This window comes from Herpailurus yagouaroundi, unplaced genomic scaffold, assembly GCF_014898765.1.
Source record: "Herpailurus yagouaroundi ecotype Mexico unplaced genomic scaffold, PumYag 159, whole genome shotgun sequence".
Taxonomy (NCBI): Eukaryota; Metazoa; Chordata; class Mammalia; order Carnivora; family Felidae; genus Herpailurus; species Herpailurus yagouaroundi.
Window position 1 is genome coordinate 9,387,867 of NW_024412400.1, and position 26,571 is coordinate 9,414,437.

A 26,571-nucleotide genomic window follows, 5' to 3' on the forward strand; every position below is an offset into this window, starting at 1 on the left:
ACTAGATATTTACCCAAAGGATACAAGAATACAGATCCGAAGGGGCACACGCACCCTAACGTCTATAGCAGCATTATCAACAATATGCAAACTAGGGAAAGAGCCCAAATGTCTAACAACTGATGATTGGGTACAGAAGTGGTATATATGCACAATGGAAGATTACACAGCCATCAAAAAGAATGAAATGTTGCTATGTGCAACAATGTGGATGAAGCGAGAGTGTATCATGCTAAGCAAAATAAGTCGGTCAAAGACAAATACCATATGATTTCACTCATATGTGGAGTTTAATATTTTTTTTTCAACGTTTATTTATTTTTGGGACAGAGAGACACAGAGCATGAACGGGGGAGGGGCAGAGAGAGAGGAAGACACAGAATCGGAAACAGGCTCCAGGCTCTGAGCCATCAGCCCAGAGCCCAACGCGGGGCTCGAACTCACGGACCGCGAGATCATGACCTGGCTGAAGTCGGACGCTTAACCGACTGCGCCACCCAGGCGCCCCTCATATGTGGAGTTTAAAAAACAGATGAACGTACAGGAAAGAAAGAAAGAGGGAAGCAAACCAGAAGAGACTCTTGACTACAGAGAACAAACTGAGGGCTGATGGGGGGAGACAGGTGGGGGTGGGGGGCTAAATCAAGGGTGGGTATCAAGGAGGGCACTGATGATGGGCATGGAGCATTATACATAAATGAGGAACTGCCAAATTCTACTCCTGAGACCAGTATTTCGCTCTATGTTAACTAGCTAGAATTTAAATAAAAATCGGAAAAAAAAAAAAAAAGTTGCTGGAGAAACAGACTTAGAGAAGCACAGAGAAAACTGGTATTGCCAACTTCTAGCCGATCAGTTTAACCGTTTACTCGTACAACAAACTCAGTCCCGAAGACCATTAAGGATCTGCGGAACGAGCAACATTAAAAAGGAAGACCGGGGGCGCCTGGGTGGCTCGGTCAGTTGAGTGGCCGACTTCGGCTCAGGTCATGATCTCGCGGTCCATGAGTTTGAGCCCCGCGTCAGGCTCTGTGCTGACAGCTCAGAGCCTGGAGCCTGTTTCAGATTCTGTGTCTCCTTCTCTCTGACCCTCTCCCGTTCATGCTCTGTCTCTCTCTGTCTCAAAAATAAACTTAAAAAAAAAAAAAGTACACCAAGACCTAACTGCTTTAAAAAAAAAAAAAAAAAGCAACACCGTGATGAAAAAATAAGACCCAACCTACAGGCCGAGGAGATAAGAATGTAACTTGTATAATCCTAATGTTTAACTCTGAATATTTGTTATTATACTTAACCCTAAATTCTGTTCCAAAACAGAATTTTTATAATCCTACAATTTATCCTCAAATTCAAACGTACACAAATAGGCCAAATACAAGCGGTTAGAGAAAAGGGTCAACCAGGACATGAAAGTGAAAACCAAAATGTAATATGAGTGTTGAAATACAATAGAGATTCTCCAGAATAAGATGAGCAGGGATAAACATCAAACTTGAAAACTCAAAGATAAAACCAAGGAAGAACACTGAAAGAGTCTGGAAGTTCTTCAAAAGCTTGAAGAATTACCACAGGACCCAACAATTCCACTACTAGGTATACATCCAAGAGACGTGAAAAAAATATGTCCACATAAAACCTTGTGTGAAAATGTTCACAGCAGCATCATTCTCAACAGCCAAATTTGGAAACAACCTAAGTGTTCATCAAGAATGGATAATCAAGATGTTGTATTATCTGTACAATGGAATACTATCCAGTCATAGAAAGACTGATGCAGCGGGCGCTTAGGCGGCCCAGTCAGTTAAGCGTCCGACTTTGGAGCCCCACATCTGGGCTCTGAGCTGTCAGCACACAGCACAGAACTGGCTTTGGATTCTGTCTCCCTCTCCCTCTGCTCCTCCCTGGCTCCAGCATGCGTGCTCTCTCTCTCTCTCTCTCATAAATGGATGTGTTAAAAAAAACAAAAAAACAAAAAAAACTGAAGTACAGGGGCACCTGGGTGGCTCAGTCAGTTAAGCATTCAACTTTGCCTCAGGTCATGATTTCATGGTTCATGGTTCAAGCCCCGCATCTGACTCTGGGCTGACAGCTCAGAGCCTGAAGCCTGCTTTGGATTCTGTGTCTCCCTCTCACTGCCTCTGCCTCTCTCTCTCTCTCTCAAACACTAAAAGAAATGAAGTACTGATAAACCATATGCTAAGTGAAAGAGGACAGACACACACACACACATCACATTTGGTGTATTTCACTTATACAAAATATTCGGAATGGGTAAAGCTACAGAAAGTAGATTAGTGGTTTGCAGGGACCAAGGGAAAAGGGGCAATGGACATGGGGTTTCACTGGGTGATGAAAATATTCTGAAATTAGATAGTGGTGTGGTCACACAACTTTGTGAATATGCTAAAAACCATTTAACATCGGGTTTTCAAAAGACAATTGTCATCACATCTACAAACTAAAAAAACACAGAATCTAAGAGATGAAGAAAAAGCATTTGACAAAAATCTAACACCCGTTTATGTTAAAAAGCTTTCAGTAAACGAGAAATAGAGGGGGAATTTTTTCAACTTGGTAAAGACTATCTACAAAAAAACCTAGAGTCAACATCCTACTTAAATCTGGGAAACTCGAGATTTTCCCACTAAAATCAAGGCTGTTGCCTCTCACCACCATTCCTCAATGTCATACTAAACGCTCTAGCTAATGTAGTAGGACAAGAAATAAAAGGTAGATTAAGAAGGAAGAAATAAAGTTCTTTGTTCACATAAGATGTGATTATAGAAAATCTTAAAGAACTGATGACCTCCCCATCCCACTCCCAAGCAAAAAAAAAAAAAAAAAAAAGAAAAGAAAAAAACTATAGGAACTACGGATTATGACAAGGTGCAGCATACAAGATTAACATCTAGAAGTCAATCACTTCCCTATATACTAGCAATTAACAAGTGGAGTTTGATATAAAAAACAGGGTGCCTGGGTGGCTCAGTCAGTTAAGCAGCCGACTTCAGCTCAGGTCATGATCTCACGGTTCGTGGGTTCGAGCCCCGCATCGGGCTCTGTGCTGACAGCTCAGAGCCTGCAGCCTGCTTCAGATTCTGTGTCTCCCTCTCCCTCTGTCCCTCCCCAGCTCGCACTCCATCTCTGTCTCTCTCAAAAATAAAATAAAAAACGTTAAAAAATATGTATTTGAAATACAAAACACAATACCATTTACATCAACACCCAAAAATGAAATCCTTGTGAATCTAACGATATATGTACAAGATCTATATGATTAAGTACAAAACTATGATTAATGAAACCCAAGAACTAAGAATAGAAAGGTATTACATGTTCACGGATCAAAAGACTCAATATTATCCCGATGTGAGTTCTTCCCAACATGATCGAGATTCGATATACTTCCAAAGTCCTACCAAGTTAAGGAAGGAAAACCTCCAAACTCATTCTATGAGGCCAGCATTACCTTGATGCCAAAACCAGACAGATCCCAATAAAAAGAACTACAGGCCTATATCCCTGATGAACGTAGATGCAAAACTCCTCAAAAAGCTACTAGCCAAAAGGATCCAACAATACACTAAAAGAACGACCAAGTGGGATTTATTCACCATGATCAAGTGGAACTTATTCCTGGGCTGTAGGGCTGGTTCAATGTCCACAAATCAATGTGATACACATTAATGGAAGAAAGGATAAGAACCACATGATCCTCTCAACAGACACAGAAAAGGTGTATGACAAAATACAGCATCCTTTGATAAAAAACCCTCAAGAAAGTAGGAATAGAAGAAACATACCTCAAGATCATAAAGGCCATATACAAAAGACCCACAACTAATATCCTCACTGGGGAAAAACTAAGAGCTTTTCCCACTGAGGTCAGGAACACGACAGGGATGTCCACTCTCACCACTGTTATTCTACACAGTGTTGGCAGCCTTAGCCTCAGCCATCAGACAACAAAATGAAATAAAAGGCATCTAAATTGGCAAGGAAGAAGTCAAACTGTCACTCCCTGCAGATGCCATGATATTCCTCATGGAAAACCCAAAAGACTCCATCAAAAAACTACTAGAACTGATATGGGAATTCAGCAAAGTCGCAGGACATAAAATGAACACAGAAATCGGTTGCATTTCTATACACCATTAATGAAGCAGCAGAAAGAGAAATCAAAGAATCATTCCCATTTACAAATGCACCGAAACCATCAGATACGTAGGAATAAATCTAACCAAAGATGTAAAACATCTGTAAGTTGGAAACTATAGAAAGCTTATGAAAGAAACTGAAGAGGACACGAAGAAATGGAAAAACATTCTGTGCTCACGAACTGTCAGAAGAAATACTGTGAAAATGTCGATACTACCCAAAGCAATCTATACATTCAATGTAATCCCTATTGAAATAACACCAGCATTCTTCACACAACTAGAACAATTCTAAAATTTGTATGGAACCAGAAAAGACCCCGAATAGCTAAAGTAATGCTGAAAAAGAAAATCAAAGCTGGAGGCATCACAATTCTGGATTTCAAGCTGTATTACAAAGCTGTAATTATCAAGACAGTATGGTACTGGCACAAAAACAGACACACATAGATCTATGAACACAACAGAGAGCCCAGATGGACCCACAAACGTATGGCCAACTAATCTTCGACAAAGCAGGAAAGAGTATCCAATGGAATAAAGACAGTGTCTTTGGCAAATGGTGCTGGGAGAATGGACAACGACATGCCGAAGAATGAATCTGGACCCCTTTCTCACACCATACACAAAAATAAATTCAAAATGGATGAAAGACCTGAATGTAAGACAGGAAACCATCAGAATCCTAGGGGAGAAAGCAGGCAACCACCTCCTTGACCCTGGCCACAGCAACTTCTTGACATGTCTTACTTGACATGTCTCCTGAGGCAATGGAAACAAAAGCAAAAATGAATTTTTTATCAAGGCAAAAAGCTTCTGCACACCAAAGGAAACAATCAACAAAACTAAAAGGCAACAGAATGGCAGAAAATATTTGCAAATGACATATCAGACAAAGGGTTAGCATACAAAATCTATAAAGAACTTACCAAACTCAACACCAGAAAAACAAATAACCCAGTATAGAAATGCGCAAAAGACAAACGCTTTTCCAAAGAAGACATCCAGATGGCTAACAGACACATGAAAAGATACTCAACATCACTCAGCATCAAGGAAATACACATCAAAACCACAATGAGACACCGCCTCACACCTATCAGAATGGCTCAAGTTAACAACTCAGACAACAACAGATGATGGTGAGGATGCAAAGGGGAACCCTTTAGCACTGCTTGTGGGAATGCAAACTGGTGCAGTAACTCTGGAAAACAGTATGGAGCTTCCTCAAAAAATTAAAAATACAGCTACCCTATGACCCAGCAATTGCACTACTAGGTGTTTATCCAAAGGATACAAAAATGCTGATTCGGGTGCACGTGGGTGGCTCAGCTGGTTAAGCATCCAACTTCGGCTCAGGTCATGATCTCACAGTTCATGGGATCGAGCCCCGTGTCGGGCTCTGTGCTGACAGCTCAGAGCCTGGAGCCTGCTTCAGATTCCGTGTCCCCCTCTCCTTCTACCTCTCCCCCACTCACGCCCTATCTCTGTCTCAAAAATAATTAAGACATTAAAAAAAATTTTTAATGCTGATTCAAAGGGGCACATTCACCTCAATGTTTACAGCAGCACTATCAACAACGCCCAAAGTATGCAAAGAGCCCAAGTGTCCATCAAGTGATGAATTGATAAAGAAGATATGGTATATACATACAACAGAATATTACTCGGCAATCAAAAGCAATGAAATCTTGCCATTCACAATAACTTGGATGGAACCAGAGTATATTATGCTAAGCAAAATAAGTCAGAGAATGGTAAATACCTTAGGTTTTCGCTCATATGTGAAATTTAACAACAAAACAGATGAACATAGGGGAAGAGAAGGAAAAAAGAGATAAAAAGAGAGAGGGAGGCAAACTATAAGAGACTCTTAAATACAGAGAACTGAGGATTGTTGTTAGAGTGGTGGGTTGGAGATGGGCCAAATGGGTGATGGGCATTAAGGAGGGCACTTGTTGGGATGAGAACTGGGTGTTATATTTAAGCGATGAATCACTAAATTATCTTCCTGAAACAAAAAAACAAAACAAAACAAAACAGAGAATGTACTCAAGGAAGTGCAACTCGTAATAAAATGTTCATGTCAATAAAAAATAAAAAAGAATCCCAGCAAGTTATTTTGTGGATACTGACAAACTGATTCTAAGGTTTATACAGAGAGGCATAAGATCCAAAATAGCTCACACGACACTTTAGAAGAACAAAGTTGGAGGACTGATAACCCCTGACTTCCAGATTCACTATAAAGCTACAGTTAATCAAGACAGTGTAGTATTAACAAAAGAATAAACAAAAAGGTCAATGAAAGAGAATACAGAAGAAATAGACTCACATAAATAGAATCAAAGGATCTACGACAAAGGAGCAAAGGCAGTACAATGGAGCAACGATGGTCTTTTCAACAAATGGTGGTAGCATAATTGCACAACATGAAAAAAAAGCAATCTAGACACAGATCTTATTCACTTCACAAAAATTCAAAACAGATCAACTTAAGTGTAAAATGCCAAAGTATAAAACTACTAGATGTGGGGCGTCTGGGTGGCTCAGTCGGTTGGACATTCGACTTCAGCTCGGGTCATGATCTTGCAGTCTGTGGGTTTGAGAGCCCTGCGTCGGGCTCGGTGCTGACCGCTCAGGGCCTGGAGCCTGCTTGAGATTCTGCATCTCCCTCTGTCTCTGCCCCTCCCCCTGCTCGCGCACGCGCGCTCGCTCGATCTCTCTCTCAAGAATAAACATTAAAAAAAACTTTTTTAATAGAAAAAAATTTTAAACTACTATAAGCTAACACAGGAAAAAACCTACATAACTTTAGGTATGGCAATGACCTTTTAGATACAACCATCAAAAGCACAGTCCATGAAAGAAATAATTAATAAGCTGGACTTTATTTAAGATAAATATTTCTAGGGGCACCTGGGTGGCTCAGTCAGTTAAGCGTCCAACCTCAGCTCAGGTCATGATCTCACAGTTTGTGGGGTCGAGCCCTGCTCTGTGCTGACAGCTCAGAGCCTGGAGCCTGCTTCAGATTCTGTGTCTTCCTCTCTCTCTCTCTCTCTCTCTCTCTCTCTCTCTCTCACTCACTCTCTCTCTCTGCCCCTCCCCCACTCACACTGTGTCTCTCTCTCTCAAAAATAAACGTTAAAAAATGTTTAATAAAAATTTCTATTCTGCAAAAGATAACATCAAGAGAATGAGAAGATAAGCCAGGACTGGAAGAAATTATTTGCAAAAGACATACTTGATAAAAGACAGTCTTTCAAAATGCACAAAGACCTTTTAAAACTCAACAATATGAGGGGCGCCCGGGGGGCTCAGTCAGCGGAGCATCCGGCCTCGGCCTAGGTCATGATCTTGCTGTTCCCGAGTCTGAGCCCCATGTCGGGCTCTGTGCTGACAGCTCCTGCTTTGGATTCTGTGTCTCCCTGTCTCTGCTCCTCCCACACTCACACTCTGTCTCTCTCAAAAATAAACATTAAAAATTCAACAACAAGAAAACAACCCAATGAAGAAACAAGCCAAAGATCTTAACAACACCTCAACAAAGAAGATAAACAGATGGCAAATAAACCTATGAGAAAATGCTGCACATCATAGGTCATCAGGGAAATGCCAATTAAAACAATATGCCACTACACACCAAGAAGAATGGCCAAAATCCAAAACACTGGCAAAGACCAAATGTTAGCAAAGCTATGGAGCAACAGAAACTCTCGTTTGTCATCAGTGGGATACGAAATGGCAGAGCCACTTTGGAAGAGGAAGACAATTTGGGAGTTTCTCACAAAACTAAACCTACGCCTAACACACAGTCCAGGAGTCCTGCTCCTTGGTCCTTTGGTACTTAGCCACAGGGGTTGAAAGCATATGTCCACACGGTGTTAACAGCAGCTTTATTCACATGTTATGCTAAACCTGGAAGCAGCCAGGATGCCCTTCAGTATGTGAATAAACACACTGTGGTACATGCAGACGATGTGCTATTTGGCACTAAAAAGAAAGGAGCTGTCGAGCCATGAAAAGAGATGGAGAAATCTTAAAAAAGCCCATCTGAAGTCCACATAGTGTAGGGTACCAACATCGTAGGGTTCCAAGTAGGGATTCTGGAAAAAAGACAAGACTATGGACAAAGTAAAAAGTTGAGCGACGGTCAGAGGGATGAATAGGTGGAACACAGATTTTTAGGGCAATGAAAACACTCTGTATGATCACATAATGACAATACATGTCATTTGTCCAAATCCATGGAAGGTATAAAACCAAGAGGGAAGTATAAACTATGAATTTTGGGTGATTGTAACATGCCAGTGCAGGTTTAACAATGTAGTTGTAGCAAATGTACCACTCTAGTAGGGGGTGTTGATAATGGGGAAGGCTATGCATGTGTGGAGGCAGGAAGTATAGATCTCTGTACCTTCTTCTAAATGTTGCTGCGAGCCTAAAACTGCTCTAGAAAATAAACTCTTAATAAAAACAAACAGAAAAAAAAATAATAAATAAAAATAAAAGCAAACAGAAAAGGTGAATTTTCCAGTATGTGAACTATCTCAACAAAAGGGAGCAAGAAAAGCAAAAGAAAATGAAGAGTCAAGAGACAGGAAATCCCACACCCATCCTATAGGAGTTTCAGGAGCAGAAACAGGATGAAACACAGACGAAGAAATCATAAAGAAATAGGGAAGCTAAAGAAAGGCTGAAGCACTTAAAAAATTGTCAAAGCAAATTAGTAAAATGCAATACGTAGGCACATTCCAGTAAAGTTTTGCAGGCCTGGGATCAAACGAAAAATGCAGGCACTGAAAAACAAAAATCAAACTACTCCCATGGAAGCAGAGGAAGAAGGTTGGCATCCGAGTCTTAGGGGGTGTGCTGACAGGAGACAGCGAGAAAACTCTGAAGCCCGACATAGGGGTGAGCAAGGCCTGGGGGCACAAGAAGGTCTCATTCAGCCCCCTCTTCCTGAGCCCTAACACTGGACAGAAAGTTCTGAGGAGGCAACAACTACAGAAGCAGAGCCTCTGAGACATCTTAAAAAAAAAAAAAAAAAAAGACTAATGAAAACAAATGAAATCCAATCAACCAAAAGGTAAAGTAGGGCCAAGAATTCACAAATAAAGAAACGGTATTTAAAAAATTGATGACAATTTACTTTATTCAAGTGCCAAACTTAGGCCAAAAATTAGAAAAGTCCTTCCTAAAATTCAAAAGGGTCCCAAAGGACCCCAAACAGGCAAAATAATCTTGAAAAAGAAGAACAAAGTTAGAGGTCTCATGCTTCCTGACTGCACAATTTACTACAAAACTGTGCTAATCAAGACACGGTGGTCCTGGCATAAAGACTGATATATAGACTCATGGGATGGAACAGACAGCTCTGAAATAAACCCTCACATATTTCATCAAAGGATTACCGACAAGGATGCCATGCCATTCAATGGGGGAAAAGTAGCCCTTTCAACAAATGGTGCTAGGAAAACTGGATATACACGTGCAAAAGAATGAAGTTAGACCCTTACCTAACACTATATACAAAAATTAACTCAAAATGGATCAAAAACCTAAATATAAAAGCTAAAACCACAAAACTCTGAGAAGAAATAAAAAGCTTTAAGACCCTGAATCTGGCAATGATTTCTTGCATATGACATTAAGAGCACAGGCAACAAAAGAAAAAATGGGAAATCTGGATTTCATCAAAATTTAACTTTTATGCATCAAAGGACACTACCAAGAGTAAAAAAGGCAACCACAGAACGGGAGAAAAAAATTTGCAAGTCATATAATCTGATAAGGGGTTAATACCCAAAATATATAAAGAACTCTTATTAATCAACAACACACAACAACCCAATTAGAAAACACGCAAAGGAGGGGCACCAGGGTGGCTCAGTCAGTTAAGCATCCGTCTCTGCATTTTGGTTCAGGTCATGATCTCATGGCTTGTGAGTTCGAGCCTGCACTGGGCTCCGTGCTATGATCCTCTCTCCTCTCTCTCTGCCCCTCCCCCCGCTCACAGATGTGCTCTGTCTCTCAGAATAAGCTTAAAAGAAAAAAAAAGAAAAAGAAAAAAGAAAAAGAAAATAGGCAAAGGACATGAACAGACTTTTCTCCAAAGAAGACAAACAAATGGCCAATAAGTACGTGAAAAGATGCCCAACATTACTAGTCATTAACAAAATGCAAATCAAAACTATAATGACAGCTTCACACTCATTAGGATAGCTACTATTAAAAAAAAAAAAAATGATGAAGAGGACGTGGAGAAAATTGAACCCTTGTGCACCGCTGGAGGCAATGTGAATTAGTACAGCTGCTGTGGAAAACAGTAGGATATTTACTCAATAAATGAAAAGACAGAATTTCCAAATAATCCAATAATTCCATTCCTAGGTATATACCCAAAATAACTGAAAGCAGGGACTCTAACAGATTATTTGTACCCCATGTTCACAGCAGCATTATTTGCAATAGTACAAGGCAGAAGCAACCCAAATGTCCATCAACAGATGCAAACAAACAAAATGTGGCATAAACATATATTGGATGTTAATCAACATTAAAAAGGAATGGCATTCTGATACGTGCTAAACATGGCTGAACTCCGAAAACGTTAAGCTAAGGGAATTAAGCCAGGTACAAAGAGACAATAGAAGATCCCACCTATATTCCACACAGAACAGGCAAATTCATAAAGAGTATTAGAGAGGTTACCAGAACTAGGAGGGGAAAGGGGAGTTACTGTTTGATGAGCAATGGCTTCCGTTTGGGATGATGAAAAAGTTCTGGGAATAGTGGTGACAGTCGCACAACGTTGTAAATGTACTTAATACCACTGAATTGCACACTAAAGATACACTAAAATGGTAAATTTCACATTACGTATATTATGCACATTCCCACAGTTAATCTAGTCTCTTAATTACAATATTATGTATTATTATGTGTGTATCATATACCTTGGTAAAGTTGATTGGCAAAGGATACAAAATTTCATAATTATCCACTGTTGAAAGTTACTTTTTTTTTTTATTTAAGTTTATTTATTTTGAGTAAGACAGAGTATGCAGAGGAGGGGGAGGGTGAGGGAGAGAGATAGAAAATCCCAAGCATGGGGCGCCTGGGTGGCGCAGTCGGTTAAGCGTCCGACTTCAGCCAGGTCACGATCTCGCGGTCCGTGAGTTCGAGCCCCGCGTCGGGCTCTGGGCTGATGGCTCAGAGCCTGGAGCCTGTTTCCAATTCTGTGTCTCCCTCTCTCTCTGTCCCAAAAATAAATAAACATTGGAAAAAAAAAAAAAAAAAAAAGAAAATCCCAAGCAGGCTCCACACTGTCTGTGCAGAGCCCGATGCGCGGTCTGAACTCATGAACCACAAGAAAACAACCTGAGCCAAAACCAAGAGTCGGACACTTAAACAGAGACACTCAGGCACCCCTCCGCTTTTGAAAAGTCTAACAAAAGAGCATTTTTATACACACCAAGTGGGAATGTATGTCGATACGGTGTTTGTAAAGAATGTTTAAGCAATTTATCAGAAGTCACAAAACTATTTATTGCCTTCTACTCGTTCCTTCTAAGAATCTGCCATAAGGGGAAAAAGAGAAAACAAACATGCACCAACAGTTAAGCACAAAAATGTTCATCAGCACATTATTTGCAGTGTTATAGTATCATCCAAAAATAGGGAACAGGGCAAATTAAATGATTAGGCACTCATAGGAGACAAGAAAAGGCATACCTTGAAAAAAAAATCTTAAATATTTAATGACATTAAAACATTATGTCAAAAGGGGAAGAGAAACCAAATTCTGTGTTATTCTGTTTTGTTTTCCTATATGCTAAAAAAAGCCAAGGAATAAACATACCCGTTTCAACAGTGATGGTCAATCCCCCAGCTAAGGACCCTACATGCTATTAAGGTGATAGGACCTGGGTCAGAGAAGGCCTCACTGAAGGAACTGGCGTCTGAATGGACAAAGACAATAAATGAAGGTTCCAAGCAGAGGATGTGTCTACCTTAGTTTTTATCATTTTCCTCAAACACAAGCTGTTTTACAATTAAGCTTCAAGCTAAAAAATAGGGGGAAACAACAGTACTTGGAAAAGATTAAAAAAGGTTTTGTTTCCCCCCAACAACACAACAAGTCAGCAGGGGGCACCCCAGTCAAGAATGTAAGTTGTAGCTAAAGTGCTCCGTTTTGTTGGCTTTTCAGTGAGCACGCCGCAAACCTTCTCAAAGTTTTACACACTCAAAAAAGCCTAAAAATCCTAGTTGCAATGCCAGGTTTTACCTGGGGAAAGTGACCCTTGAAGATGCATAACAAAAATTATCCAAAAAAGGATTTTGTGAATACCTCGTTTCCCACAAATTTTGCCAGCAAAGGATAATTGCTATCTTACCATCATTACCACGTTGCACAAAACCTTTCACCTTCATGTCTTCATGTGCTTCTCTAACAGGAAGATAAACAGGCTTGATAATATCAAATACAACCACTGCAGCCTCCACACTCCAACATTTACTACCTACCCAGGAAGAATCAGGCACTATGCAAGGCATTTCATATATTTATCTCATTCCGTTTTTTTAAGCTTCTTTATTTTGAGAGAGACAGAGACAGAGAGAGACAGAATCCCAAGCAGGCTCCACGCTGTGTGTAGCCCGACGTGGGGCGTGATCCCATGATCCATGACATCATGACCTGAGCTGAAATCAAGATGCTTAACCCACTCAGCCACCCAGGCACCCCTCAAAATTCAGTTAACAAGAATCTATGAGGTAGATATGCTATCCCCATTTTACAGTTGAGGAAACTGAGGCCCAGCACTTATGGCAGTTGCCCACAGGGCAGATCTGTGATCCACACCCAGGTCTGTGAATCGGAAACCCATGCGATTTCATCACCCCACACAGACTCCTCACCAAGTAGAGACTCAGCAAAAAGTAATCATCTGGCCAGGTCTCCCTGGCAACTGGAAACCAGAGCCTTCCAACACTTTACCTAATGGTATGCTGTCTGCATACTAAACAAGTATATCAGACACTTGTATCAGGGGTTTACAGAGCATAATACCATTAGATTTTAAATAACATCATAAGGGAGTCAGGCATTACGCCAGAGGAAGATGCAGTGGCAAGGGAAAACTCCGCAGCAAGAACTAAAACAGGGATCAGAAGTAAAGTATCTGATCAAGAATACGCCAAAGAGTAACAGTAACAAAGTTTCCAGGTATAGTTTATAGAATCCTAGGATTGGAGTGTAAGGCCTATTCCAAAATCTTTTTAAATTTACAGTTGGGATGCCTATAGAAATTGCCAAGGATTCACAGTAATGATTACTTCAGTACGTAAGTACTTAGGACCATGTGCTTTTGATAAACATGTATGTTGTAATGACTTACAATAACGAAGAATAATCTACTTAAATATAAATGTTACTTACATATCCCAGTTTGGAGCTATTCGCAAATGCTGGATTAGTAAATGGAACTAGAATAAAAGAATAAAACAAGATGTACATTTCCTTCATGAAATAACACAGAAAGTGACTGCTAAGTTAAATCAGACCTGTATACAATTGAAATGTGAATCCTGCATTAGGAGATAATCAATTACTCAGGAAGATGCAAAAGCAATGAACACACAAGATAAAAACAAACACTAAGAACATCACTTTGTTTCTCCTACCCAGTTACATTCCATAAACGTGCCCCCACGCCCGCGTTGCTCCCAAACACACACCAAGCACCAAACAAGTAACCTCAATACTATCTTGGAAGCGAACAAATTTAAATTTTTTCAAGCCAGTTCCCAATGCCCCAATGCCCCAGACCACCGTAACCCCTTTCTGAGGAAGACTTCAAAAGCTCTACCAAATTCCTGTGGTTTTACCGATGGCCAAGACAGTCCGAGAAAATATTTGCAGGGGAAAAACAAAGAAAAGCCTTGAGACTCTGGGTCTCCTATCAGAGTGATATCAGAAATCTCGGGAGTTTGCCAGGTCAACAAGCCGAAAGCAGGCCTTGTTCCACATGGGCAACTCATTCTGGCAGCTGATGACAAGGTCTAATGTCTTAAGATTTCAGATATGAAAAATATCTTACAATTATTACAAGTTAAAATAAAACGCAAGCCAGAGTATAACAAAAGAAAAAGTTCAAGACCACGGTCTACTCAACTTCTTTCGGATCTAACGACTGGACAAAATTCTGGCAAACCTATAATCTTGATAAATCTTTTTTTTTTTTCACTGCACCTAAATCAAGTGAGTATTTTAGCACTGTTGTTTTAATCTTAATAGAAATACGAAAGCTACACGCCAAAGGCAGGCTGCCAGGACCACGAAAGGAGACTTCACAACTGAACTACCCACCAGAGGTGAATGGAGGAGGCGCGTGGCCACCTCCTGGTGTCCAGTCACGACACACAAATAGCAAAGGAGGTTCAGCTTGGCTCGCGAGGCCCCCGTGGTCTTCTCAGTGGAGTCGATCTGTGAGCACACCTGCTGCAAGAAGTCGTTCCAATCTTGGTCTTTTAGAAATGCTAATTTATCCACTGGAGAGGAAAGAACAAATTAAAAGTGGGTATCAGGTAAAAAAAAAAAAAAAAATTGCTGAAAACACTACAAGAGAAATAAAAAACGGAACGCAGAATTTCAGCAGCTGAGGACAAAGGCAATCATGAATTTACAATGTCAAAACCATAAAGTCCGGGGCGCCTGGGTGGCTCAGTCGGTTAAGCGTCCGACTTCAGCTCAGGTCATGATCTCGCGGACTGTGAGTTCAAGCCCCGCGTCAGGCTCTGTGCTGACCGCTCAGAGCCTGGAGCCTGTTTCAGATTCTGTGTCTCCCTCTCTCTCTGACCCTCCCCCGTTCATGCTCGGTCTCTGTCTCAAAAATAAACAAACGTTAAAAAAATAAATAAATAAATTTTAAAAAAAACCATAAAGTCCTCCAAAGAGGACACTACTTTTATTTATTTTTCTAGATTCCTCTCCTTTTCTACCCATGGACCCTTTTTCTCTATGTGAATGGAAAACCACCTTTAAAAGATGCCCAAAGGAGAATCATCCTGCAACCGAGATTTTAACAAAATACTCAAGAAAGTTGTATTACAAAAAAGCAAGTGATGGGGCGCCTGGGTGGCGCAGTCGGTTAAGCGTCCAACTTCAGCCAGGTCACAATCTCACGGTGTGTGAGTTCGAGCCCTGCGTCAGGCTCTGGGCTGATGGCTCAGAGCCTGGAGCCTGTTTCCGATTCTGTGTCTCCCTCTCTCTCTGCCCCTCCCCCGTTCATGCTCTGTCTCTCTCTGTCCCAAAAATAAATAAACGTTAAAAAAAAAATTTTTTTTTTTAAAAAGCAAGTGATAGCCTTCGTATAAATAAAGCGATCTAGCCGCAAAATGTTGGAAAAGCTAAGAATTGTGCAGTTGTTAAAAAGTTCCAATGAAATGACTGTTAAACGTAACAGGTTAATACAGTAGTTGAAATCCTCTGGGAGATCCAAGCCCAAACCATATACAAACAGAAAACAAAAATGGGCAATAAGATGCCATCCAAAATGACCACAGTTTTGGCTAATTTCCATCTTTGAATAAAATAAGCAGTAATAATAATTTCCTAAAATAACTCAGAGTAAAGAGGAAAAGGGAAGGAATATTATTTTGAAATAATACTCCTCTAAGGTTGGCTCTATTTGGCACTGTATATTTAAATTCAAATGTTTTATTTTGAATTTACTTTGATTTGATATGAAATCCTGGATTATACTCCAGCGATGATGAGGAATGTTTTTCTAGATCTAGTTTACCAGCTTAAAATAGATTTTATCATACAAAATACATCAAAGTTTAAGGTGTAAACGAATTTCTGATGCTCACCCCACATAAGACTTCCCATTAGGTGAAAGGAAACCGAACCCATCTTCTTTGAGTATCTTCATTCCCACACCCTCCCCACAAAAGTAAACCATCTGACCCCATTGTCAACCCCCTAGAGTCGAGTCTCAATTCTTCGTTGTGGTCTCCGACCCTCTGTACCCACAAGAATACCATAAATGTTGGAAATCCAATGGGCTCTACAAGAGGGAAGGGCAAGAGAAGGGCCCGCACAGCTTTACGGGAACGTTCACTTCCACAGGGGTACAGGGCAGCCCAGACTCAGCTTGGCACGGTCAAAGGATGGCACAAATGGATTACAGGTTGTTTGCAATGCACACAGCACTACCCCAAGAATATAGCCAGTTGGCAAGAAAACAGGAATGTAGCTACTCATAAATAAATAACATCTTCCATTTGCTTTAAAAAAGCAGGCGGGGGGGGGAGCACGCTGAGTGGCTCTGACTCTTGGGTTTCAGCTCAGGTCATGATCTCACGGTTTGTGCATTCAAGCCCCACATTGGGCTTCTCGATGACGGTACGGAGCCTGCTTGGGATTCTCTCTCTCTCCTGTCTCTCTCTCTGCCCCTCCCCTGTTCACATGCTCTGTCTCTGTCTCTAAATAAACTTAAAAAAAACTCCATTTGCTGTTAGAGGTCTTATTTATATCTGTCTGCCAAGAGTCTATGTGTTTGACAAGCGCCTTGTAATCCTACCTGAATATGCTGGTAGATGCAGTATCTTTGGATCAAATTTAATTGGCGGTTGTTTCATTATCTGTGGTTGGAAAAAAGAAAAAAAACCTTTTAAAGATGCCTTTTGAGACATATCGGTCTCCTGACATAACTCCAATTATCAGGTTATAAATCAAGGAAGACAGAAAATAACACTACAAAACCTGTCACCAAAAAGAAAAAGAATTCAACAGTGCCCTTTCTAATTAAAACATGGAAACACTGGGGCGCCTGGGTGGCTCAGTCGGTTCAGCGTCCGACTTCAGCTCAGGTCACGATCTCGCCGTCCGTGAGTTCGAGCCCCGCGTCGGGCTCTGGGCTGACGGCTCAGAGCCTGGAGCCTGCTTCCGATTCTGTGTCTCCCTCTTTCTCTGCCCCTCCCCCATTCATGTTCTGTCTCTCTCTGTCCCCAAAATAAATAAACATTAAAAAAAAATTTAAAAAAAAAAATATGCAAACACCAACACACAAAACACCATAAGCACTTGTTTATAAAAACAAGATCATTTTGAGGCACCTGGCTGACTCAGTCAGTAGACCATGTGACTTTTGATCTTGAGATCAGGAGTTCCAGCCCCACAACAAGGGCAGAGTTTACTTTAAATAAACAAAGTTTTGTGGAAAAAGAAGCACTTTATCTTGGCTTACTCTTAAGCTCATCAACCTCTAGGTAGAAATTTAGTCATTCAGGGGCACCTGGGTGGGTGGCTCAGTCGGCTAAGCATCCGACTCTCGGTTTTGGCTCAGGTCATGATCTCACGGTTTCCTGAGTTCAAGCCCCATGTGGAGCTCTGCGCTGACAGTGTGGAGCCTGCTTGGAGGTCTCTCTCCCCCCCTCTCTCTCTGCCCCTCCCTGCTCACGCAGTCTTGGTCTCTCTCAAAATAAATTAACTTAAAAAAGAAAAAAAGAAAGAAAGAAATTTAGTCATTCAACAAATATTTACTGGGTACCTGTAAGGGTGAGGCACTATGCTAAGTGCTAAGGGGGATACAAATATATAAGAGACATGACCCTACAGTCAGAGAGCGGATACTCTGGGAAGATAAACATGTTAAATGTCAAAAAAAAAAAAAAAAAAATTCAACAATGCAAAACGGGCAGGACGTAATTATAGACAGAACATTTCACAGGAATTTTTCTAACACATTAGAGAATGCAGCAAGCACTTTAGGCTGACAAGGCTTATGGAAGAACCAGAAGGAGGGCTCAGGTTTTAAAGAATAAGAATTTCATGGTTGAATTCGAGAACACACTATTCCAGGAAGATGTCATCAGCATGAATAGGAAAGTACACAATTTTTTTTAAGAAACTGGAAAAATGGGTAGTTAGATCCATGAGTGTGGAACAGCCAGGGTACTTTCACCTCGACAGTTTTAATTTAAAAATTCAACCGTCATTTCTATATCTAACATCTCCAAAACCTCTTTATAGAGCATTTTAAAAAGCTTTGCTGGTGGTTTTCTTGCCAAAAATGCATAACCTCCTCCATGTTAATCATGAGAAACACTTGGAAAAACCCAGGTTGAGGGACAGCCTACAAAATACCTGGTAAGTACTCTTCAAATATGAAAGCCACGAAGGCCAAGGGAAAACTAAGAAATTACAAGGCCATGAAAGACAAGGACAGAAGGTAACAGAAAAAGGCCTAACAGCAAAGTGGAACAAGAGAGCCTAGATGAGAAAAAGGACATCAGTGGTACAGGTGGTAAAATTCAAATAAATTCGGTAATTTAGTTAACACCGTACCAATGTTAGTTCCCGGCTTTGCTAACCATACTATGGTCCCATGAGATGCTAACATCAGAGAAAGTTGGGTAAAAAGTACACGAGAACTCTATTTTTGAACCTTTTCTGTATATCTAAAATTAGAAGTTTAAAAAAAATTTTTGACTAAGGCTGCCCCAAAACAAGTAAGTATGGTTAGAAAAAGAAATAAAGAAACAGAACCTTGTCAAAACACATTACAAACTGTTCTTAGAAGGTCCACTGGGAAAATGACCCATTTCACATTAAATCTGGCATGATATACAGTTACTCTGTCAGATAGCTGAACTCATAAAAAGAATTAGCTCCATTATGAAAAATAGCTGGGTAATCTGTATTAAATGTTGTCTACCTCATAGATAAATATGCATCCAATTACCCATTTGTTCTTTCTTAATTTATTTTTGAGAGAGAGAGATAGAATGCGAGTGGGGGAGGGAGAGAGTGTGAGGGAAACACAGAATCCAAAGCAGGTTCCAGACTCCAGCTGTCAGCACAGAGCCCGACACAGGGCTCGAACTCACGAACCATAAGATCATGCATGACCTGAGCCGAAGTTGGCCACTTACCAATTGAGCCACCCAAGCACCCCAGAACCCATTTGTTCTACATTACAGTAATGTTCCCCAAAGAAATGGGGGGAAATGGTCATAAATCAAAACAGAAAAAGACATTTTAAAAAGAAAATTAAAATATAGAATAGCTAATACAGAGGGACTGAGAAGTTGATTTTTTTTCTTAAGAATACTCATCATCCCCTGGCGATACAGAGGTATATTCCAAGAGACGTGAAGCAACAAAAATCACGCGGGGTATGAAGTGCACCATGAACCATGACTCCCCAAGCCCCCAGTGTCTCCCCGCCATCTGGCCTGCAGCCCTGAGCACCCGCTAGTCTCTTTATGACCTGCCCACCCACCCCAGCAGGGGGAGCAGTGCTCACTCACATCTGCCTTCCTAACACAACCAAGACTAGAGTGGTTGGAGAAATTCATTCGACAATGTATAGAGAAACAAAACGAATGAGGACTAAGGTCTGAGGTCTAGAAGCCCAGGGACTGAGGGGAGGCAGAGCCAATGCAGAAGAGGAAGAAATTCAGCACTCAGTGAAGGGTCAAGTAACACAGAAAGAGAGGGTCACACACAGGGTGGGCGTCAGAAGTGTAGACGTGTGGCACACATGAAATAAAAGGAGACATGAGGAACAGCAAAGAAAAGAAAGCCAACAGTATCTGGAATGAAGATATCACCAGGATTTCAGCCCTCTAAATAAAGTCTAAATAAAGCTCAGCCCTCAGCTGTTAGGGCATCTTTCCCCACCTTTGGGTTGTCGATAATTGGGGTGATGACAAGATCAGAGTCTGTGTAGATAAGCTCTCTCATCTGGGATTCCAGGTCCTGCTGACTCAGGTGTTCACTTGCAATCTGAAATAAGAACAAAAATGAGGCTTTGTTTCTGTGACTTACTGCAGAGCTTTTAAGAACTGGGCTAATAAGACCCTGAGTAAGACACCACTGGACGGGTCACCTGTATCTATGGACCTCAGGTTGCTATTCAAAACACTTCCAGAGACCGTCTTCTTTGATCTTCACAAAAATCCTCAGTTCCATGCATCATCATTCTCATGGTTACAGAAGGAAAAAATAAAGGTCAAAGTAACCGATTTGTTCACATTTACCACAAAGGCTGGTTAGTTAGGACCAGAAAACAGATCTTCTATAGTTTGATGTTTCAGCTACAATGAGGCAAACTTGTTTTTCAATTACCAGGATGGTTTTTATCATTCATCCACTCGACACTCACCAATTTATTCTGCTTTACAAAATATTCAGTATTTTGAATAAAGCTAAAATTACAGCATAAAGGAATTTCAAGATCAAATACTAACCCTCTACCTAAGCATTAAACACCTCTATCTTTATAAAAGCTAAAGTGGACAGGGGCGCCTGGGTGGCTCAGTCAGTTGAGCGTCCGGCTTCAGCTCAGATCATGACCTCACGGTTCCTGAGTTTGAGTCCTGCATCGGGCTCTGTGCTCACAGCTTGGAGCCTGGAGCCTGCTTCGGATTCTGTGTCTCTCTCGGCCCCTCCCATGCTCACACTCTCTCTATCTCTCAAATATAAACATTAAAAAAAAAAAAAATGTTTCAAATAATAATAAAAGCTAAAGTAGAATTAACACATAATGAAAATGAGTGACCATATTTGAGATTTTTCTTTGTGTTCTACTTAAACATAACTCTCATTCCTAGTGTGATGCCACCTGAGGACTTCACATCAGACCCAAAAAAAAAAAAAAAAAAAAAGTGGATTTATGCTTTAACAACTTCCACTGAGGCAGCTCTTCCTGCCCATGGAGCCTATCCCCGTGCTTTAATAAAAACACCTCTTTGCACGGGTGGGGGGCGGGGGGGGGGGAGTTCCACTGAAACACTGACCAACAAACAGAACAAAACAGAAAAAACAAAACAGTGAAGTGAAAAATGAGGAAATTCTCCAAAACTGAGGAGAGAGCATGACTAAAGGAATAATTAGCTAACTAGGTTCTTGGAAACAAGACCACCCCTTTGCAACTTAGAAAACAGACTTATCAAAAAACACATGAAGAATAAGGAGGACCTTGGTAAAACAAAGAATTTAATGTTTAAAAGCATGGACATTTAAGACAGAAAGACTTCAAAGAAATGTCAACATGAATGAACTAAAAACATTAATATAAGAATTAGTAAGGTAGACCAATTAGAGATGTATATATAAAAATTAATTTCCTGTATATAAATGAAACATAAGCACCGTTAACAGAGTCTAAAAATGAAATACCCACTCACAACAGCAAAATAAAATATAATTCTCAGGAATAAAGTGATCAAACACTGCAATCATAAAATTATGTTCCCTTGTTTGAAAATGAACATGTATGTATAGACTCAGAAATAGAGATATCAAAATATAACCGGTGGTTACACTGGATAATTAAGTTACAAGTAGTTTTCCTTTGTCCTCTTGTACATTTTGCAAGTTTTCTACAATTATAAAGATTTTGTAATTTAATAAAAAAAATCACTTAAAAAATTATACAAGATAAACTCATATACTGCTTATACAATTACTGCTTGACTATTCTCAATAAAACGGTTAAGTGCCCTCCTCCACAATAACCATGGCCAGAAGAGACTCAACATCTGTTACATTTCAAAAGGCATTTCTGGGGGCACCCAGGTGGTTCAGTTGGTTAAGCATCCAACTCTTGGTAACGGCTCAGGTCATGATCCCAGGTCGTGGGATCAAGCTCTGGGTTGGACTCAGCACTGAGCATGGGGTCTGCTTAGGATTCTCTCCCTCTTCTTCCTCCACCACTTCCCTACTCACACTCTCGCTCTAAAAATAAATAAAATGCATTTTTACTGTTACACAATTTTCCCTCACATATAACCAACATACAAACGGATCCTAAAATTCACATGGAAATGCAAGGGACCCAGAGTAGACAAAACAACCTTGAAAAAGGACAAAATTGGAAGAATCATACCTCCTAACTTCAAAACTTACTAAAAAGCTACAGTGATCAAGAGTAGCCAGTTAGTTACTATGCGACCAGCATGAAGAAAGATGCAGAGATCAACAGAACAGAGAGTCCAGAAATAAACCTCACCTTTACAGCCAATTGATAGTCAACAAGAACGCCAGGACAATGAACTGGGAAAGAACAGTCTTTTCAACAAATGGTGCTGAGACAAATGGAAATCCACATGCAAAACAATGAAGCTGAACCCTCTACCTCATGCCGTGTACAAAAATTAACTCAAATGGATTTAAGACCTAAAGAGCTAAGCGCAGACATAAACTTTTGTGACCTTGGAGTAGGCAATGGCTTCTAAATTATGACACCAGAAGCCTAAGCAACAACACACACACACACACACACACAAAATAATTTGAACTACATCAAAATTAAGAACTTCTGTGCTTCGGGTGCCAGGATGGCTTAGTCAGTTGAGCAGCCGACCCTTATTTCAGGTCAGGTAATGATGCCACAGTCATCCCACAGCCTCCATGCTGAGTTATGGAGCCTGCTTGGAGTTCTCTCTCTCCCTCTGCCCCTCTCCCCCACGTGTACGTGCTCTTGCTCTCCCTCTCTCTCTCAAAAAATAAATCAACAAAAATAAACACTTCCGTGCTTCAAAGGACACCATTGAAAAACACAATCCACAGGGTGGAAGATTTATAAATCACACACCTAGAATACATAAAGAATTCCTTACAACTCAATAAATGGGCAAAGATTTGAAAAGACATTCTTTCGGGGGCGCCTGGGTGGCTCAGTCGGTTGAGCGTCCGACTTCAGCTCAGGTCATGATCTCACAGTTTGTGGGTTCAAGCCCCGCGTCAGGCTCTGTGCTGACAGCTCAGAGCCTGGAGCCTGCTTCAGATTCTGCGTCTCCTTCTCTCTCTGCCCCTCCCCCGCTCACGCTTTGTCTCACTCTGTTTCTCAAAAATAAATAAAATGTAAAAAAAAAAAAAAAGAAAAGAAAAGACATTCTTTCAAAGGAGATGTATACTAATGGCCCATAAGCACATGAAAAGATGCTCAATAAAATCAGCCATCAGAAATGCAAATCAAAACTAGGTATAATTTCACACCTCCTCGTCTGGCTATAATGCAGCATTATCCACAATGGCCCGAAGGCTGAAGCAACCCGAGTGGCCAAAGACGGATGCGTGGATAAACACAATGCGGTACCTACACACAACGAAGTATTATTCAGCCTGAAAAGGGAATGGAATTCTGACACACGGTAGACCTTGAACACATCATGCTAAGTGCAACAGGCCAGACACAAAAGGGCTGATTTTGTACGGTTCCACTTATAGGAGACTACCGGGCACAGAGGCAGGAAGTAGAACAGCGGCTGCCCCGGCTGGGAGGAAAGGAGGTGGGGAGCCATTGTTCAGTGGGCACAGCGTCTCAATGTGGGGTGATGAAGCAGTTCTGGAGACGGAGAGTGAGGACGGTGGCACAAAAATGGGAATGTACTTAACATCACAGAACTGTACAACTAAAAAACAGTTAAATGGTAAGTTCTACGCAACATGTATTTTACCACAATTAGGAAAAAAGACAGTAACTAGTTTCGTTAGAGATGGGTAAAAACCGGAAGCCTCACACGCCGCTAGTGAGAATGTAAAACGGCCCAGCTGCCTTGAAAACCAGTCTGGCAGTTCTTTGGAAGGTTTAACAGGCACACGATGCCACAATTACACTCCTGCAGGTATAAGGTGAAATTCAACGCAGGCCCGCTCAAAAAGCTGTAGGCAAACATTCACAGCAGCATTGTTCACGACAGCCAAAAGGTGGAAACACAACCCAAATGCCCACCAACTGATGAATGGAAGAATGTGGTACATACAACCAATTATCTGGCAAGAAAAAGGAACACAGTACTGATATACTGTGTTATGTGAAAAAAGCCAGTCACAAAAAAGGACCTATTGTGTTATTTCATTCATTTGCAACGTCCAGAAGAGACAAATTTATCAAGAGAGCAAGATTAGTGGCTGCCTAGGGTGAGAGGGAAGGGAAACGGAGGGGACGGGAGTGACTGTGAACAGGGATGGCATTTCCCTGTGGGAGGCGAGTGTTCTCAGAACGACTGTGCTGGTGGCTACGTGACTGGGAATATGCACAAAGCCCCCGATCCATACACTCTAAGTGGTGAATTAAATGGGATGTCGATCAGATGTTACTGAGGCTGTTACCAAAAAAATAACGATGAAACAATGCTCTCGTAGGAGTACTTACCAGAAAAAGAGAGTGATAAAGAAGGTGACTTAATTGCAAATTTTGTCATTACGATCATAGTTTGGACATCAACTTGGAACTATTCTTCTGAGTCTCCATACTTTATGCTAAGAAAGAAGGAAAGAAAAGCAAGGAAAAGGAAAGAAAGATTCCATCCCTGCTCACCTTGGTCAAAGGAGAAGCCTTCTGTGGTGAATGTTGAGTCCTATCCTCACCAGGACTTAGTCCGACCGCACTGCTAGTTCTCGGAGTCGGGCGAGAACTGGAAAATACATACCGGTCAACATTATTCAGAGTGCAGAAACTCTATCCTGTTTACTATTATCTGGGAAAAAACACATCTCACGATAAAATGGTAGAATGTCAAGATTCTGGGTGATCTCATAAATTTAAACTCTAATTTCTGTTTATACAACACCTTTTTTGCAAATATTTCTAGTTTCCTGGCTAATTTATTATTTATTTATAGCACCTATGCTATATACAGTATTTTCTATTTTAACCAGAAACCTCAAAACATTGATTTTTTTTTTTTTTTTTTAAGTAGGCCCAATGCCCAGCACAGAGCCCAATGCAGGGCCTGAACTCATGACCCCAAGATCAAGACCGGAGCTGAGACAAAGAGTCAGATGCCCAACTGACTAAGCTACTCAGACACTCTTGATTTTATTTTTTATTTTTTTTTTCAACGTTTATTTATTTTTGGGACAGAGAGACAGAGCATGAACGGGGGAGGGGCAGAGAGAGAGGGAGACACAGAATCGGAAACAGGCTCCAGGCTCTGAGCCATCAGCCCAGAGCCTGACGGGGGGCTCGAACTCACAGACCGCGAGATTGTGACCTGGCTGAAGTCGGACGCTTAACCGACTGCGCCACCCAGGCGCCCCTTGATTTTATTTTTTAAATGTCTGCTTGTATCAGCAGGATTAACATAGTAATATAGATCAGACAGTCTACAAAGGATGGAAAATATTTACAATTCTATTTCAGAAAATGTTTGATATGGAAAATCATCTTGGTATCTATTTAAGATAAGGAACAAGTTACAATCTGCATCTATGTTTAATGATTCCTCCCATACTTAAAAATTCTGGTCAGGGGCACCTGGGTGGCTCAGTCAATTAAGAATCTGACTTCAGTTCAGGTCATGATCTCACAGTTCATAAGTTCGAGCCCCGCATGCGGATCTGTGCTGATGGCTCAGGGCCTGGAGCCTGGTTCAGATTCTGTGTCTCCCTCTCTCTGCCCTTCTCCTGCTCACACTCTGCGTGTGTCCCTCTTTCTCTCAAAAATAAACAAACATTACGAAATTAAAGAATGCTGGTCATACTCTGTGGGTAACTCCATTCCTCCTGGGTCTCTGATTTGGAGTTTTTCACATATTAAGAAATTTTTCCACTGAGATCATTAGGGTATTTTTTTTATGTTTATATTTGTTTATATTTTTTTACATTTATGTCTCTTTCACTCATCTGTTTTTAGTCATTCGTTAAACAAGTAGTTTAACTCACGAAATATGCCAAAGATTGTACAAAGTTTTTTAAAAAACTGAATTAATGCCTAGAATGCATATAAATAAATTCAATATACTTTATATTTCCATAGGGTAAAACAAGTCAGGAAATTTTAGTTCATTTTATAACCCGTCATTAAATAAAACTATTTATGTATAGGACCAAAACTCTAAATACAACACTTGACGTTTACATGTTAAAATTTTAAATACATTGCTCTTAATTATATTAAAATGCCATTCTGTTCTCTTTAAAATTACTTCAATGATTACAGTATTAAAAAACATTATTTAAGTCTCCACATAAAACAACATTTAACATGGCATGCCTGGGTGGCTCAATCGATTAAGCATCCAACTTGGGCTTAGGTCACGATCTCATGGTTTGTGAGTTTGAGCCCCACATCGGGCTCTCTGCTGTCAGCACAGAACTGCTTCAGATCCTCTGCTCCCCCTCTTCTGTCTCTCGAAAATAAACATTTTTCTAAAAATTTTTTATATAAAAAAATTTAACAAAAACACAACCTGTTCTTTCCTCAAAGTATTCAATAAAGAAGCTTGACTGCTGAAATTTCACATTTAATTCTATTTGAAGGGCAAGTAAAAATGAGGAGGTTTTAACCCTTATAAATAGGAAAGACAGGTGGTTTGGTTAAAACTTTTTAAATTTTTTTTTTAACGTTTATTATTTTTGAGAGACAGACAAAGCACGAGCCGGCAGAGGAAC

At 40.6% G+C, this 26,571-nt stretch overlaps 1 protein-coding gene across 7 annotated transcripts in view; it reads right to left on the reverse strand.

Annotated features, from left to right (window-relative positions):
- The window catches only part of ULK4 (unc-51 like kinase 4), a 586,637-nt gene that overhangs the window by 532,142 nt on the left and 27,924 nt on the right, over positions 1-26,571 (reverse strand). For all 7 annotated transcript variants that reach the window (XR_005791953.1, XM_040479906.1, XM_040479903.1 and 4 more), the window contains 5 exons: positions 24,497-24,593; positions 19,852-19,956; positions 16,748-16,808; positions 14,530-14,711; positions 13,600-13,646 (listed from right to left, as the gene is read on the reverse strand). Coding sequence is in view for 6 of the 7 variants with exons in the window: in XM_040479906.1 (XP_040335840.1) it covers positions 13,600-13,646; positions 14,530-14,711; positions 16,748-16,808; positions 19,852-19,956; positions 24,497-24,593 (492 nt within the window). In the remaining variant the exon portion in view is untranslated. The remainder of the gene's footprint in view (positions 1-13,599; positions 13,647-14,529; positions 14,712-16,747; positions 16,809-19,851; positions 19,957-24,496; positions 24,594-26,571) is intronic.